The sequence below is a fragment of the Anabas testudineus genome, chromosome 18, assembly GCF_900324465.2.
Source record: "Anabas testudineus chromosome 18, fAnaTes1.2, whole genome shotgun sequence".
Taxonomy (NCBI): Eukaryota; Metazoa; Chordata; class Actinopteri; order Anabantiformes; family Anabantidae; genus Anabas; species Anabas testudineus.
This window is the reverse complement of record NC_046627.1, coordinates 19,710,040-19,727,592: the sequence shown is the minus strand read 5'-3', so window position 1 is coordinate 19,727,592 and position 17,553 is coordinate 19,710,040. Positions and strand designations below refer to the sequence as shown.

General features: G+C 41.5%; 1 protein-coding gene across 1 annotated transcript; it reads left to right on the top strand.

Annotated features, from left to right (window-relative positions):
* The first annotated feature begins 809 nt into the window (after nt 1-809).
* Nucleotides 810-17,119, top strand: nat8l (N-acetyltransferase 8-like). The gene is made up of 3 exons (XM_026353218.1): nt 810-1,113; nt 4,095-4,259; nt 14,403-17,119. The coding sequence occupies exons 1-3, from the start codon at nt 810-812 to the stop codon at nt 14,768-14,770; spliced, it is 837 nt and encodes a 278-aa protein (XP_026209003.1). The 3' UTR covers nt 14,771-17,119.
* The last annotated feature ends 434 nt before the right edge of the window (nt 17,120-17,553 follow it).

Here is a 17,553-nt window from a genome sequence, read left to right as displayed (position 1 = left end):
TATAAAAGTCTGTGTCTGTGTGTCAAATCAGAGTCTGATCCTACAGCAGCTTTTTTTTTTTTAGCTGCGCAATAACTGAGGTGTCCTCGGAGTGAAGTGCCAGTCGGAGCTCTGCCAGATCCCAGCGCAAAATATATCAATTCTCATCTCGGCTTCTATTAAAAAGTTGAATTATACTTTATTATTCGGCCATATTAACATCATAAATGGAGTAACAAGCTTTTCCAAGGACTGCAGTGTCCCTGTGACTAAGATTTCCTCCTGCTTTAGGCATCGCCCGCGCTTTACCTTGCGCCTTTGTGCTGGGTACCGCATCCCTTTAAGCCAGAGTGCCTGAACAAAGCAGGGATCCTCCACATTGTTAAGACTTTGTGAAGATAAACCTGCACAGAAACTAAATCTCTACGTAATCCCGCCATCACACCCCCTCACCATGGGCTCACATCCTCAAAATACACACTTCGCCGGCACACATAAGCCTGCTCAGATGCGGAGAGAACAAGTGTCTCTCTCCCTCCTCCCGCGTCCATCAGCATCAAACGGAGAACCGCTTCCACCAATCTGAGCAGCAAGGGACCACCCCAACCCCTGAACCTGAATCTACCCGCCCTGCCCGCTTATAAATACTGCTTGAATCACACCGGCAAGTCTTGGTCGTCAGAAACGCTCAGGGTTGCAGCAGAACATCCCCCTCCGTCTTATCCCCTTCATCATTTCTCTGTTTTTTAAGAAAACCTCACGCATCCTCCATTTTCACCCTCATTCTCCCCCCTTTTTCCGAACTGTAGTTGATTTTTGCGGCCAGTTGCATGCATTTTTCGTCTCCCAAAATGGTTTGCGAGACTAAAATTGTTGCGGATGAACACGATGCTATACCTGGGACCAAAAAAGAGTCGATGATGTGGAGCTCTCCTCCGTCCAGCGCGGCTCTGAACCCCGCAGAGGCCAAGGATGTGAGGAAAGATGCGGTTTTTATCCGCGAGTTCGAGCGCGGGGATGAGGAGGAGGTGCGCCGCATCTTTTATGAGGGTATTATGGAGAGGATACCCAACACGGCGTTTAGGGGGCTCAGGCAGCAGCCCAAGACCCAGTTTTTATACGCTCTCCTGACAGGTAAGTAGCCTGATTACTCTGCACCGGGTACCCTGACTGATGGGTATTCACCACTTTACCTTAAAAGGCTCAGAGCCACTTTTCTAGTGACAGAGAAATGACTTCAGTGCTCTGTCTCCAGTATGGATGTGCTCACTCCAACTTCAAATCCCATTGTAGTTTCACTTGTCTGTTGCGCTCACAGTCTAACAGCTTCACCTTGAGCAACTTGTCTCAAATCCCGCAGAAATCTAACTCTCATGTCCGGTGCTGTAGATGGTGTGCAGTGGAGATGAAATCTGTTGCAACACCACTGTTTTATCGCGGCTCTCTCTCTGCTGGTGTCGTGTCAGAAAGTGACTCTCCGTCAGAAACTGCCCTCAGCGGGAGCGCGCACACGCTGTTAAAGATGCATCGGCCAGTTTGTCTGCGTCTGCTGCTGTTTTATTCGGCCTCAAAGTGCTAAAAAATGAATGCAGCATGTTTCCCCAGTGGTAATATGAAGATATCCTTTGTGAAACTATCGACACAATCGCTAAGACTTTGTAACCGAGCGTCTTTTCCTGTCTCAGATTACTTTTTCACTGAGATGGTTATATCAAAGATTTCTACCATCTAATCTATTTGGCCAGTTTCAGTACCTCTATTGGACCAGTATAACCAGTAATATTGCGTTTTCATCTTGCCAAAAGGTGAAAACAGCAGTTTCCTGCCTTGGTTTGACTTAACTTCACTCTTAGGGGTTTTATTTAAGAATCCTAGATTCAGGAGTCATTTCTTATTGTTCTTCTCAACCTTCTTCCAAGTCTTGGGATGTAATGTTTGTTATGATTGTTTCCATTAGGCAGGTGTAACCTAAACAAGAAAATAAATTAATCTGTGGCAGAAAATCACGTCCTCTAACAGACTGTTGACAGGAAAACTTAACCTTACTGGTTTCGCTGGTCCTATACAGCCTCATAGTCTTCAAAATATCACAAATAACAGTGAAATGTTGTTGTATCTGAAGCAGAAAATATTTATTGTGGACAAAGTATTAATTGTAATCACTTTTCGCAAAGTTGAAAACTGCATTTTATTGGTCACACCAATGCTTTAGTGGTAAAGGTAATTAATATAGGCACAAAAAACTTTCAGTTCACTTTCACTTAAAAAAACATATTGGCTGTAATCACTTTATGACGAAAAAAAAAAAGACTGGTTATACTTGTTAGAGGTGTTTTTCATAGTAGAAAGGAATTACACGTTTCAAAAGTCAAAACAATGCAATGAAGTTAAATTTAGGTGGAGAAAGCTTTTAGGGAAAAAGACTGTGTCTGTAATCACTTGTTGACAAGAAGAAAAATATTTTTTTCCTGGTTATACTGATCCATTAAATAACTAAAATTGGTAAAAATGTGTGTAATGTGTTTAAAAATACCACAATTAACAATTTAAATTAAGTAAAATCAGTAAAGGATAAAAGCAGGAATACATTTTACTGTTTATTCTTGTCACTCAGAGCAAGTATTGGCAGCAATAACTGTACTTTACTGGTTATCCTGGTCCTTCTAGAGGTATTTAGGTACTGGAGGGTTCATGTACAGCAAACAGCAGGAAAACACTGACTCATCATAATAAATGCAAAGGGGAAAATAGGCTCATATCAGTAATGTTAGTCTAGTTTTTCAATAATGTTTGTAAAATTAATGAATCAGTTATTTCATTTCAACTTAATAATGCAACAAATCGACATGTAATGGACAAATGTGACAAACAACCACGTCAACACAAAGTAAATGGCACAAACATCCAGCACAGAGCAGCCTTATTGCCTGACTATTCAGTAACAGTCCCTTCAAACCGTCTGTTTCATAAAACACCTTCGCTATTACCACGGGGATGCATGTGGTTTCTATTTATTGGCACACAGAGCCCGAGCACAGCAGCAGTAGGCGCAGACAAACGGGGCGATGCACGTTTAACAGTGTGTGTGCGCGCTCCCGCGGACGGCACACACCGGCATGTTGCTCATCATGCAACAAAAGGCATGGCCAAGGCGCATGGTGCATGTGTAGGCTGTAACCGGAGGGTCTGCTGATGATGCGATGACATGCCGGTGTTGTGAATGAATAGTGAATGAATTTGAGGAACGGCCCACATGGTGCGCGCACGTACCCCCCCCCCCCCCCCCCCCAAAAAAAAAGCACTCCCCGGCGCCAACACACGCTGCACACATTAAAATCCCCCGCGGCGCGCACACGCACCGTGCAGGCGCTCCCCCTCCGCCTCTGCACAGCCAATGCGCCAGTCCCGCACTGATCTCGTTTGGCTTTTTAGTTGATGTTGCCGGCGCAGATAAAAGCGTCATGTGTCGTTACCGCTGCGGCTGCGCAGGTCAAAATCAAACAAGCTGTTAGTCTGGAAAATAAAACAAACATCTGTGCAGTTCGATTTAGCGCTAATTAGACCGAAAACACAAAAAAATCAAGTTGTTGTGTCTTATATAGAGTGAAAAGTCATCGCTCTACACATCTGGCGTTTCACACCACGCTCGGGTGCAGTGGAGTAAACTAATTACGTTACATTAGTTATTGCATGCCACGCAAAAACACGCTGCAGCATCCAGTCTGCATGTTTGTGTTCCCTCTTGCGCCCCCCAGCGTCACATCCGACTAATTACTCCAACATGTACTGCACTGGTTTGTATTCAATACCAGCATGTGCGCTGAAAACCGAAAGGTTTCCCCTGTCATGTCGTGTGCTCTTGCAGCTTTTTGTGCTTTTTAAAAGTTTAATACATTTTACTTTGCCCTTGTGTGAAACTAATCTTAATCTCTCTTCATCAAGTGTTGGTATGATACCGTTATAGCACAAGTGTTTCACCTAGTTGATGCTTAACAAATGTCATATTGCTTCTGTTTTTTCTTCTTCTGTCTGTGTGGGGTCATATTCCGCCAAAATCAAACATGTGATTCTCTTTTCTGACAGGTTTCGTTTACTTTTCTTCCATTTCTCCATAGTAATGTGCTTTTTCATGACCAAATCCGTCATGCTGACCTGCTGTGCACCCCTCATTCTCATGGGTGCGCGCTACTACTACAGCAGGAAAGTTATCCTGAATTATCTGGACTGTGCTCTGCACACGGACATGGCTGACATAGAGGCTTATTACATGAAACCCACAGGTAAGACGCACGAGGAACCCCACCAGTATTACTTTAGTGTGACCTGTGAGATAAATGCACATTATCTGTTGACATTTGACAATGCTCCACCACCAGTGTTGACGTTAAAAAGTAGGAACTACAGTAAAGACAGGGTATGAAATCACTCCATCCACACTTTGAAAAGTCAAGGCCCGTAACTTGCAATGCAGAGGCAGTGCATTAAATATGCAGGTCGTCTCTGTGCTATCCCCTCCTCCACTCCTTCCTCCACTTGCTCCCTCTCTGAGCTCCACTTGGTCACAGGCGGGGGCGGTGGGGGTGCATCACGGGGCTATTGATTGCATGGAGGAAACTGCTGATACACTTTCTGCAGTTCACTCGGTGTCGGCAGGGCTCATTTCCTCCACTAAAGCTTCTAATTGGAAAAATCAATCCACGTCCAGAGCCATGTCAAACTATTCATTCTCTTCAGGAGTTCAGCTTTGGGTGTGTGCGCGATGGCCGAACACAGACACATAACGCATTTTCACACATTCCCTTGCTCTGTCACTTCTTGGATACATTTATCCCCTGTTAACCCAAACCACGTGGCCGACATAAAACGCAGGTGCTAGTTAAGCCAGTCAATTGCCCAGCATTGTGTCTTTCTCTCTGACATTGTGCCCTCTGGCCTGGTAATCCACTGGATACACAATTGCAATTTAGCATTCCCATTATTGCTGCTGGGCTGTGATGGTTTAGAGAGGGTCAGGCGCCACTGCTCTTGGACAATGCTAATGATTATATCCATGCAAACTGAAAGGGTTCAGGGGAATGAACACCTGGCTGCCCACATGCGGCCCTGATGGAGAGGCACCCCTGACATGACTGTCATTTGTTGTAGCGTTTTTCAGGATGGCATGGAACGCAGCATGGAGCGGTGTTCGATTATGTGCAGGATGTGGCGCAAAAAAACTTGTTGAAAGTTCTCCATCACTTTCTTATTATGAGCAACTGAGCCAGTTCCCAGCCAAAGTTATAACCATTTTGGTTGTGTCACGAGAGATTCGTGTTTATCTTTATGGGCCGAGTTCATTTAGAAAAGGTGATGTCACATTATTTCCTAATAATACTAATTGTTTATGCTAACGACTAAATTAATCAAACCAAAGCTGAGGTTCTGACTGTGAAAAATAAATAACATCTTAGTGTTTTTCACAGAACAACAGTACATTTATTTTTTTATTCTTTTTTAGTCATGTACTTCTAATGTGTGTGTGATCGCTGAGAGTTGGCTGCATGTGTATGAAAATGAGGTGGCATAAGTACTGTGGGTTAGATTTTCATAACAGTAGATGCGGTGTGTGTGTCTTTGAGGGCATGGCATAGGAAGTGGCACATACTCTGTGTGTGTGTACGGTGGTTATGTGTGTCGTGACTGAGAGGGTGCAGTTTAATCTTTTGGAGCTTAAATCAAATGTTAATAACTAAGATGTGGATGATTAATCACAGCTTTGAAAAATGTAAATGTTATTATTTTACAACCCATCAATAAATTAAGTTAAGGGAGAAAACTTTAAAGGCAGAGTGATGATTAGAAGAAAGGGACAAAGAAGAGCGTTACCTTATGTGCTAATCCTTTTTTTTTTTTTTACAATTAAGTGGTGAATTGATTAATCTAGACACTGACTACTGGCTGCTTGGATAACAGAAGCAGACTGACCTACTGACTGGAGCCACATATCACTGTGCACATGCTACAACTGCACCAATCAATACTCTTATTTCCGGTGTGTGTGTGTAGTGATCATTCACTCTGCTGCCATCTAAGGCCAGCTGTCACCTCTTTAATTTGCTCCAAAATAGAGTGAATGGCTGTGTGTGTAAACAAAGGGGTCATAAAGCAGTCTGCAGGAACAATGTTTGGAAGTATAAACACATGTGGCCGAAACAACACAGCCGCTGCTATCACAGATGTGTTATTCACAAATTAACCCATAATGAATTTATATTTAAACTACAGTTTGAATTAGGAATGAATCATCTGAATTCAACACGAGGGAGCGATTCAACAGCCCTTTGAAGGTGAATGAACAACTTCATAAGACTGAGTCAAACTGACAATATGTCGCTGAAGACAGAAGGTTCTTATTCTTTGAGTATATTCCTCAAATAAACAGCAAATCTAATCTAATCCCTCTGTGTGTTTAGCTGACCAGACTAGCCACACTGCAGCAATTAAATCCAAATGTAGAGCCTCTGATTGGTGATACCACATAACTTCTGTGGGTGTTATGATAGTCATCAACCAAACGTGACCTCCTCAGTTTGTGTATCATAGATAATATGTTGTCTCCACTCTGTATGTGCCAGTAAAAGCCACAAGACATAGTTTGTAACTTTGATCTTTTGCTCATTGTTGTGACATTTATCCAGAGTTACTCAATGCAGCAGTGGTTTTATCAACTAGCTCAACATGCCCATCTGCTTGTCTCATATGTAATGACAAGAAAATGTTTGTAGTACGACTATCATTAGTAGAATACCAAGGGTGAGAAAGCATTTAAACAGCTATTCTGAAAGGAAAACTCTAGGTTTCCCTTCATGTTCAAGCAGTAGGCGGATGAAATGCCGCCTCCCTGGAACTCTTTACTCTCACATTAGGTCACTCCAAAGCAGCTTAGAGTCTAAAAAGTGCATGTAATGTAATGAGGGCGACACTAGACACTGAGCTAAACCTTCCTCAGCTGAAAGTGATACCCACTCAGTAGTACCGTCTGTTTAATGAGGCATCATTACCATGCAGGGTCTTATCAAGGCAGGCAGGAGACATTACACTACCCTACTGGTCAGTCTCATAGCTCTGTGTATATAAATATATATGTATATATGTGTGTGGGATGGATTTGAGCTTTCTCTGGTCCAGGGGAGAGAGCAGCTTCCTCCCCCGGTACCTGCTTATTTTAGCTCTGAATAACAGAAACAGGGAGACAAAGAGGGAAAGAGAAAATGCATGAGGCAACTAAAGGAAATGAGTACTAGATAGAAAAAGGGGTATCAGGAGGAGGAGAACTCTCCTCATCTATAGGATATATTTTGCATGCCTAAGGGGACGACGGAAAACTGTTACAGTACGCTAAGACAATCTACCAGGGATACATTTCTGATTTGTCAACATATTTCTGATTTGCTCAGATTAATAAGGCATCTTTTGTTGCAGTTTGAGCCAAAGCATTTTCTTTCTTTGTCCCACCTGAATCGCTCCTCCTCCTCCTCCGTCTTATCTACGCTGAGGGCTCAGACGAGGCACTGCAGTGGCCCACTGGGTTATCCATCATCCTAGCACAGAGGAAGTGATGCTTCCTTCCAGCCAAGGAAACAACTCTCTGTCTGTGCAAAATAAAAAATACAAAAATGTAATTTAATATTAATATATTTGTTTGTCAGGGGCAGTAGACAGGTACATTATTTAAACAGAAATAGTATGAAGCTATTTTTTATGCTTCACAGGTCAAATTAATAGAAACAAAGGAAAACATAAAGCTAGATCAAAAGTGCTGAAAGAATTATCAACTATTCATAAACTACCTTGATAAGCGACTAATTATTAAGTTATTTACCAAATATTAGTTATTTCTAGTGTTAGGATTTACTGTAGATTTTGTATATTTGGATTTAAAAACAAGCAATTTGTTGTGAGCGCTGACATTTATACCTCACTTCAGATATTAACTTTTTATATTTCAAACTTAAATTCAATGCAATACTGAAAATAACTTGAATTACAGCATAAAGGAACAGTGAGCATTTGAGAAATACACTTTCTTCCTTTCACTAGGAGGCTAAAGTACAAATACCATAAAAAGCGTCTGTATATTTGCCACAGACAAAGGCAGCAGAATCAAATATACCACCCAGAAACATTTAAATTCCCAAACCATCATTTTATATCATCAGCCCTGCAAAATCCTAACATCCATTATATTCTTAACTCAAAGTGGTGACCATGCTGTTCCTTATACCTCTGGCTGAATCATTAAGTTCCCAAACTGTGCATACTGAGAAACTGGAGAACTCACTCATCCGTTAGCTTAGCTGTATTCAGCAAATATGTGAACATGTGTATCTCTCCTCTAGTCAGTGGTCTGAGGAAGTGCAGCCAATCATTAATAATGCATTGTAGTCTCACTAGCCTTTGCTTCACATTCTGCTTAAATCAATACTGTACAAAGACACTCATTGGAAAGAGTAGATGACACATCAACAGCAGCAACATTAACTGCAGCCCTGTGCACTTCTGACCCTCCAGTGACCAATCACAATCCTTTATTGTGAAATTTTAAAGCCTGATATTGATAGGTGAGTGATTTGTGTTCTAAATAGATTAAAAGTGATTTCTGCAGGTTGAACCAAATCAACTTAGTCTAGATTTGGGACAATATACAAATCTAGATGTAATAGGTGAGAGTTAGATTTTGTTGCTTTAGCCCACCCTGATGGCCTTTCACCCATAGAACAAAGGGGGAAGGGGAGTTCTGTAACAGTCATGTGAACAATAACATAGACACAATAAAGTGTAGCATGTGTGCAAAATGTGTATGAGGGTATGTACCTGCAGGCTTACACAATGTATACAAACACACACCATGCACTGATGGGCCAGAGGACAGTAAAACCGACAGTAAGGAGCTACATAATGAGCACATCTGAGCTAATGGAATTTGAAGGTAGCAAGTGAAGGGTGCACACTACGGGAATATGCAACAACACACAACCCAGTGTATCAGTCGACTCTGTATATCAGGTTTGGCCTTACAGCCAATTTAATGGCAAAAGCTTCTTTTGCTGTAAATCTATGCATTAATCTACAAGAATTATTCAATTGTGTGTCCTGTCTCTGACTCACCCTCATTTGTCTGTGACAGGGGAAGAAACTGCTGATGCATGTGTTATACGTGACAGGCTAATCCATATTCCCAGCATGCACTCTGACCCGAGGAGCTGGGTGTGTTCCTGAATGGAGGGGCATTAGGGAGACAGTATGTGGTGTATGAGAACAAGAATCACTAAAGAAATCACTTTCAAAAGCATCTAAAACATCATTTAAATGCATGTTAAAATAAGATATACGATGGATTTACATTACTTTAAAACAAAAGAAATGTGAGCCTTTCTCTAGAAATAGCAGTTCATGCACAACATTTTTTGTCTTTTTAGTGAGGCAAGTCACAAAAATTAGGTTCATTAGGTTCACCAAAAAAGAAATAAAAAAGCTTTACAATAATTTGATATTGTATAATCTATAATACAGTACACCAGGTGGAGCTCCATCAGACACCAGCTACAATGCTTACTCACTATGTAATGCTCCAGAGGTTCAGATTAATCATGCAGTGATGCAACAGTAAATCGCTGGTGTTTAATGTTCACTGCAACAATGACACACATGCCGTGGATAACTATAAAAAAATAACACATTTCACAAACACAAAATAACACAGTTCTATAAATTCACAATCTGGTTGTAGCACAAAAAACATTTATCAACAAAGAGGACAGAGTCGAGTCACGTATGAATGGTCGTCAGGGCTTTACACCTACAGAGTTCCCAGGGTAGTGTTAGGCTCATGGAGAAGTAAAGTACAGCACATCGAGGCGGCGTCTAGACTGAACGCTTATCAAGTGAATTAGCCCTCTAGGTTTCCTCTGAAGGAAAAGAGAATAATCTTGTTAGACACCATAAAAACTATTCCCCTGTTCTGTGCGCCTGTGTGTGTCTGAGTATGTGCACGGTTTCTTTTGGTTTTCATACAGGGTTCATATCACAACATCAGCCAGTATTTAACACTCCCACACACATGCATGGCAAAATATTAATATCCTTGCAAAGTAGCTAAAGAAATTAGATCTGTCACATTAAGAACACTGTAATTAGATTTTGGATTGTGTGGGAATCATTATGAATGATTTCCAGAGCTCCAGAGTTGTTCCCTTTTTGTTCTGGTCTTGATTTATTTTCTTTCTAGAAATCATCTGTATTCTTGAGGTCCCCTCCCCCTCTATAATAACGGTAGATTCTCTGTCCTCCCTCCCCCATTTACGTTTAGATGCCCCAGCAGCAATAATGGATCCTTTCAGGCTCATCGCCATTACTGTTAACACAGATGCTTTGCCTCCCTCCTCCTCCTCCTCCTCCTCTGCTCACTCCTTCCTTTAGAGATAATAGATGAATGACTTATGTTTCATTGTCCCACTTTCTTCTCCTTTCCCAAATTCTTTTTCTTAGTGAGTAAGTTCATTCATACGGCTTACTGGGATGACAGAGATACACCAAAACATGGGTGGTGCACCGTATTACTATTTGATGGAGCTTTGCTCTCAAGCAATGAGCTGATGTGCTGCAGCACCATGGAGAGTAATGCCTTGCTCAAAAACAACCTGGCATAATATTGAGGCCTCTTTGGAAACATAGATAGACTCATTGCGTCTTTCCAATCAATACTGTGATGACACAAGGTCTTAAACACCTTCTCCCTTATGAGCTGTTATCTGCAGTATTTTCAGGGATAGAAAGAAGGAGCAAGACATCAAACCACAAATGACAACCTGCTGGCTGCAATAGAGGAAAATTCATTAGAATTCATCTGCTGGGGGCAAAAACATCTGCATGTCTAAAATTTCCACTATTAGTTATTTCACTCTAAAACCAGCAGATGGACATTGTCATTCCTAATGCCTCACTGCTAGCATGACTAAAAAATGATACCATAATAATTTTATATTAATAATGTGATGTTCCAGTGTATCACACACAGCATCACTGAGAGGAGAGTGTTGTTCTACTTTCTTCACACTTTCCCAGTCTGAGCCCCTCTGGTAACAAATTGTGTTTCTCAAAGAACAGGGAATTATGTAAGACATGCAGCATATGCAACAATTTGGCACAAAGCACTTGTTATTTTGGATCGTTGTGATATTTTGGTTGCATCTTTCATGAGTCTAGAGCATCTTTATCTCTCCAACTAACCAACTTTTCAAGCTAAAATACTCCTCCTCCTATAACGGACTCTCTCCCCCTTTTGTTCTTTCCATTTCTCACAGCTCACTAGATGCATGCAGTTTAACAGTAGAAGTGTCAGACGCAGCAGATGTTAAGTAGCTTGAGCCATGATGTTAGGAAGCTTAGAGGTCATACCCTTCTTAACTTTCATAAGAAAAGCAAAGTCAGATGAGGGTTTTTTCAAAGTAGCTCATTGTCCTGAGGTTTTTTTTAGACCTAGGAGTGCCTGGTGTGTATGCTTTCTTGTGCTGTGCTCATTCATGGCACAAGCTGGGGTCAGACAGATGGTCAGGAGGGCTCGATGGAAGTATATCTCCACTCCTACGCCTCCATCACAAACACATACACACAAAAAACCTTGATGAGCATAATACCGCGGGCAGAGTGCCACATGAGACACAGCAGTTTTGACATCTGTCTATAATAAAACATCACTCTATGGTATTAGCGGAGGCTGCAAGAGACTTCCAAATTTGCAAATCTGAGTCATACACGCAATTTCTTTAATGATCATCTATCCATCAACGTTCCAGATAATTAAACACACTTTCAAACCCCCAAATAGGATGAAATAAGAGTAGCTTTAAGGCTAAGGAGACTTTTCAAAGGAAAGGAAGGCACATTATGTATCATTATGCAAGATTGTCCCATAATCACATTAATTTGATTTGGTCAGATCGAATGAACATCAACAGGAGTGGATGATCAGGGAGTACTTGGATTTGCTTGTTGCTGCTCAAATCTACATATGAGACTTGTTTGATTTCAGTGACAGAAGTCTCAGCATCAGATTAACACAGGTGGCCTCAAATCCTTCTTAACACATTACAGAAAAAGGATGATGTTACTGTCACCTCCTGTTTGTGAGTTTGTGTTTTTGAAACTGTGTGTCAGAAAAAATAACGAAGACATAGGTTTATGTATAAGAGATGATTAGGATTCAAAACTTATGGACTGACGGACACAGATTTTTACTGTCCACTGGTTCGACCCTGTCTGCCATGAATAGTCAGATTTACTTTATCTGTAATGAACAGATGGCTTTTTAGTACAAAACCATGTAACCACTGCCAACACGTAAATAATGATCATGCTGATGGAGAGGCTGTTTGAAAGTAGTTATGTAATAAAACAGTAGGTTTAGAGGATCATTTTCCATGAAACATGAATAAAAACTGAATTAAGCCAGAGCACATACCTACACACTGTGTTTATTTTAAAAACTTTTATAGAGGAATGATTTCAATATGATGACCCATGAGCCACAAGTTAATCCAGTGTTTAATGTAACACCCTGTGAAGTTTGTGTAGATGTGTAACATGGAGTAACAGCTATTTTCTATTTTCTACCCAAAGCTAAAGACCCAAGAAATTAACCTAAAAGAAACACAGATACGTCAGCTAATAAAGTTACAACTGGTGACACGGCACAAAGATGTTATACTGAAGATGCTGAAGAGAACAGCTTTTAAATTGCAGCACAGGTACACAGTAGATCAATATTCAAACGGGTTGATATTGAGCTCTGAGCCCTGTACTGTTGGAGGAGCTTTGTCTGCTGACATTTTAAACTGTATTCCTCTAACCTTGTTTGTCTGTCTATATGTGTATTAGTCTGTCACCATTGTCTGATGTATTAACTCTCTTACAGTTTACAGAATTAGCTGTAGAAATGTCAGTGTTTATGTTTGTGCTACAGAGTAGAGTGGGCTGCAAGTCACCACACAGTCATGCCTGTGTTTTTATTCAGCAGCATGTCACTGAGTGGCTAATGTCATTAGGCACCAGTAAACCACTGGTCTCTGCCCTCTTCAGTCCACTCCCTGCATCCCCTCTCCTGTTCTGTCTCCCTTGTCTGCTCCACTTTAAGTTGTTATGACATATGATGCACCATGGTGCTAATGGAAACACACAATGCTCAGTGACTTCAGTTTCTGGGTCTTTAAACCACTCATTCATTCCACCCATCCTTATTAGCGGTTTCTATGTATTTACCATGTGGTATTTACCTGTCTGGTAATTATGTTACTACTGCTAGCAGCAAGTTAGCTTAGCTTAGCACAAAGACTGGAAATAGCTATAGTCTTGCTCTGTCAAAATTGTAATAATCTACCAGCACCTCTAAAGCTCAATAATAAACAAATAATAACTGTTGGTAAAGTGATTATAGTTATTGTAAGTGTGGCATTACTGCACTACAGGTAGAGAGACGTCAATTTTGTTGCTAGCCTGGCCGAAGCTAGCTTTTGCCCTTTTCCAGTGTTTATGCTAAGCTAGGCTAACTGACTGTCCCCTATGTACACTGCCCGTGCAAAAAAAGTCGCCACGTGGATTTAACTAAGAAATAGGTAAGAGCCTCCCACTGGCCTCCCATTTCTTAAACAACCATGTCTGAAGACACATCCTGTGGTGGTAAAAAAAGATGTAAATGTGTTTCAGAAGGGTCAAATTATTGGCATGAATCAAGGAAAGAATATATCTAAGGAGATTGATGAAACTACTAAAACTGGGTTCAGAGCTGTCCCGTGGAAGGAGGTCATGTGGTCTAGTCCGTCCAGATTTACCCTGTTCCAGAGTGATGGAGCATCAGGGTAAGAAGAGAGGAGGATGAAGTGATGTACCTACTGTATCATGCCTGGTGCCTACTGTACAAGCCTGTGGAGGTAGTGCTATGATCTGGGGCTGCTGCAGTTGGTCAGGTCTAGGTTTAACAACTTTATGTGTCCAAAGAATGAGGTCAGCTGACTACCTGAATATACTGAATGACAAGGTTATTGTATCAATTAATGTTTTCTTTCCTGATGGTACAGACATATTCCAAGATGACAATGTCAGGATTCATCAGGTTCAAATTGTGAAAGAGTGGTTCAGGGAGCATGATCATTTTCACACATGGATTGGCCACCACAGAGTCCAGAGCTTAACCCCACTGAAAAACTTTAGGATGTGGAATAGAATTTGTGCAGCAACAAAATATTAGTGTGACTTTTTTTGGATGGGCAGTGTTTTAAACAGAGATGTCAGTCTTCTCATGTTGGTCTCTATTATTTCCTAGTATGTTGTTCTGTCCTTTAAGACTTTCAGCTAATTTTATCAAACATGTTCTCTTTTGTTTCTGACAGGGTCCTGTTTCTGGGTGGCAGTACTTAACGGACGTGTGGTGGGCATTGTGGCAGCACAGGGCCGTGAAGATGACAACACGGTTGAGCTACGGCGCATGTCGGTGGACTCTCGCTACCGGGGCAAAGGCATCGCAAAGGCCCTGGGCCGTCGAGTCCTGGAGTTTGCCGTACGCAACAACTACGCCGCTGTGGTCCTTGGCACGACGGCTGTCAAGTTGGCCGCCCACAAGCTGTACGAATCGCTGGGCTTTCGTCAAACAGGCCAGAGCGAGGACTACAGGCTCCCCGGGATGAGCCGCTCGCCGCCGGAGAGGCTCTTCTTCCAGATCCGCTACAGCCGCTACCGCCTGCAGCTCCGCGAAGAGTGAGAGGTGACAGGGAGAGAGAGATGGAGAGGGGGAGATGGAGAAAGAGAGGGACAGAGAGAGAGAGCAATGACCCTCCTTCACCTGACAGCCCCAACTGCATCCTCTCCTCTGACAGCTTTTATTTATTTTGTGTCATTAGAGATAAGTTCAAGTACGACTTAATGCTACTATTTCATCTTAAAAGTCACTAACATTTTTATTACAATTATGCCTTTGTTGCTGTTTTCTGTATTATACTGTTACATTTTAAATAAGAGTTTGTTTCTTTTCTTCTATTTTATTAATCTAGTTTTTGTACCTTTACCCCACCCGTTTCATTGTGGGAGAAAAGAATTGGCATCAACAGAAGACATCTCACTTGCACCCCAACTAGGCACCCTCCCAGCCCCTTTGGTTTTAAGATCATGTGACTCAGATCAATACTCCCCTTCACTACTACTGTACAATACCCCTCCCTCTTCCCTTCCCTCCCACCTTTGCTTATTTTCCCCACAGCAAAACTCAACAGGCCGATTTAAAAACAGGATAGCTTGGTGAGACATTTACATTTGTTTCACCGGGAGTGGACAGAGCTACAGATGGGTTGGGAGGAGTGGTGATGATGAGGGCTTGAGGTATATACGCACTCAAAAGCTCTGCAATGTGCATTGTAGACAGTGTGGTCAACCCCTCCAGATAAACACACCTACTCTTTGGCTTTTAGCCATTCCCTCAAGACACCATATTGAAACACAGCAAGAGTGCGTTACTGACCCCCACAGTGAGAGAGAAGGATGACAGGATGGTTACGGGAATATGCACAGTATATCCTGTGTCCTGTGCAAATGGACCTGAATCAAGACAGTGCATCTTCCCCAGACACACTCCTCTGCATTCTCCTCACTGATTGAACCGCTCCTTCCTTTTTTTCTCTACATCCAGCCTTAGTTTTTTTGCTCCTTTTCTCACTGGAGCTGAGGATGAGGGTGTCTGATTGGTTGAGGTGAGAGGAGGGTGGAGCTTTCTCACTGTATGTCACACTGACAGAGCCGAGATACAGTATAGCTGCATGTCAGAGCTTGTGTGTGTGTGTATGTCTGATTGTTGAGAGTGTGTGTGACTGTGTGTACTTCACGAGGCAGTGGTGACACATTAAGACCATGCCTCAACAGTGGATGATGAACAATGAACCTTTTTATTTAGCAAAAACAGACGTGCACCTTTCTTGCTGAGTCAAGTATTATCTAACTAAACATTACTACTTTACATTAGTAATTTACACTAATGTAAAAGCATTACTACTCTGTCTACTTATAAATCGTTTACTGATGGAATCAAGACAAACTAACATTTTGAATATACATAGTATTTGACTGATAATTAGTAGTTTTATAACTTTAAACACATTGTGATATGCAAATTGTACACTTAAAACTACATCAATTACAAAGTGGCTGCAGTCTACACTCCACAAAGTTACTCCAGGTTATTGGGGAACAGCTTGGGTAAGACCTGACTACTAGCAATACTTGCAAACCTACAGTACATGACTGAGCACAAACAGCAAATGATTATTAAAAACAATATATCGGCATTAGTACTCCCCCTACTTATGTATTTATATTGTGTATACAGTTAACAACTCATGTAGCGAACAAAATGTCTCCCATAACACCTCTCTCCATCTCCATCCTCTGACCATACAACCAGCAGTAGATTCAATCATCTACTACTCTGAGCCTTGGTTGTGTCATCAAACCATTTGTAAAAAGGAAAACATATAGAAAAATACAAAAAAAAAATAATTTAAAAACACATACGAAGAAAAAAAGAGAAAAAAAATTAATACAAATGTAATCGTCATGAAGTCAGCACTGACTCGCTACGCCTTGCCAACCTTTCCCCCTGACCTCTTCCTACCTCTCATTCATGAATCTGTCTGCAACCCTGGGCTAGACCCCACACCTTCCATTTGAACCCTGCACACCTTCCACTGACCTTTGACCTCACCTGTACCAGTCCCAACCTATTTCCTGCCCATCTCTGCATGTGCCACAGAGCCTTGCTGCACTGCTTTTATTATTCCATTGGAAGCTTGTTGGATCAACCTTAGACCCCCTTCCCTATTCTGATGTCATCTAGGCAGGAGGCATGAATGGTGTACAGTATGGTGGTATGAGAATAGATGTGATGCAAAAAACAGAAGGTGAGAGAGAAAATGCGCTGATGTAGTCACAGGATAGACTCACCAGGTGCAGCACTGCCTGGATGACATCGTGCCTGCCAGCCAACCAACTGTAGAATGCAATAAGCAATGCAAGTGTGGCATGCCTCTGTACCAAGTGTGTGTACGGTGCCTGCCCTGGAAAAGTGTAGAAAAAAATTAATTGATATGTATACTATATATATAAATATATAAAAAGAAAATATGCTTCTTTTTTAGATTAACATATAAAAGAAATGTGTGTTTCTTTGTTTGGGGAAAAAAGAAAATTGTACCATTTGCATGAAATGTGTCTTTGAATGCAAATATAACTTTTAGGGGAGTGACTCCTAGCACATGGCATACAATGGAACCATAGCTTTGTAACTTTGATGGTTTATTTTATTTAAAATTATTTGATTTCTCTGTAATCAACACAAGAGTGAGAAATTCAGAGCGACCACGAGCCAGTGCTCATAAATCATAAGGTGGTAGACAACCATTGCTTAGAATTTACATCCCAGACTAAAAAGCCCGGTTAAAGTTGATATGCTGTTCATATTGGTATTTGGATTGATCTTCCTTGATCACAGTTCTTCTT

Coding starts and splice junctions, on each gene's coding strand:
- nat8l (XM_026353218.1), top strand. CDS start 810: ATGCATTTTTCGTCTCCCAAAATGGTTTGCGAGACTAAAATTGTTGCG. Junction 1,114..4,094: donor TTTATACGCTCTCCTGACAG/GTAAGTAGCCTG, acceptor ATTTCTCCATAG/TAATGTGCTTTTTCATGACC. Junction 4,260..14,402: donor TTATTACATGAAACCCACAG/GTAAGACGCACG, acceptor TGTTTCTGACAG/GGTCCTGTTTCTGGGTGGCA.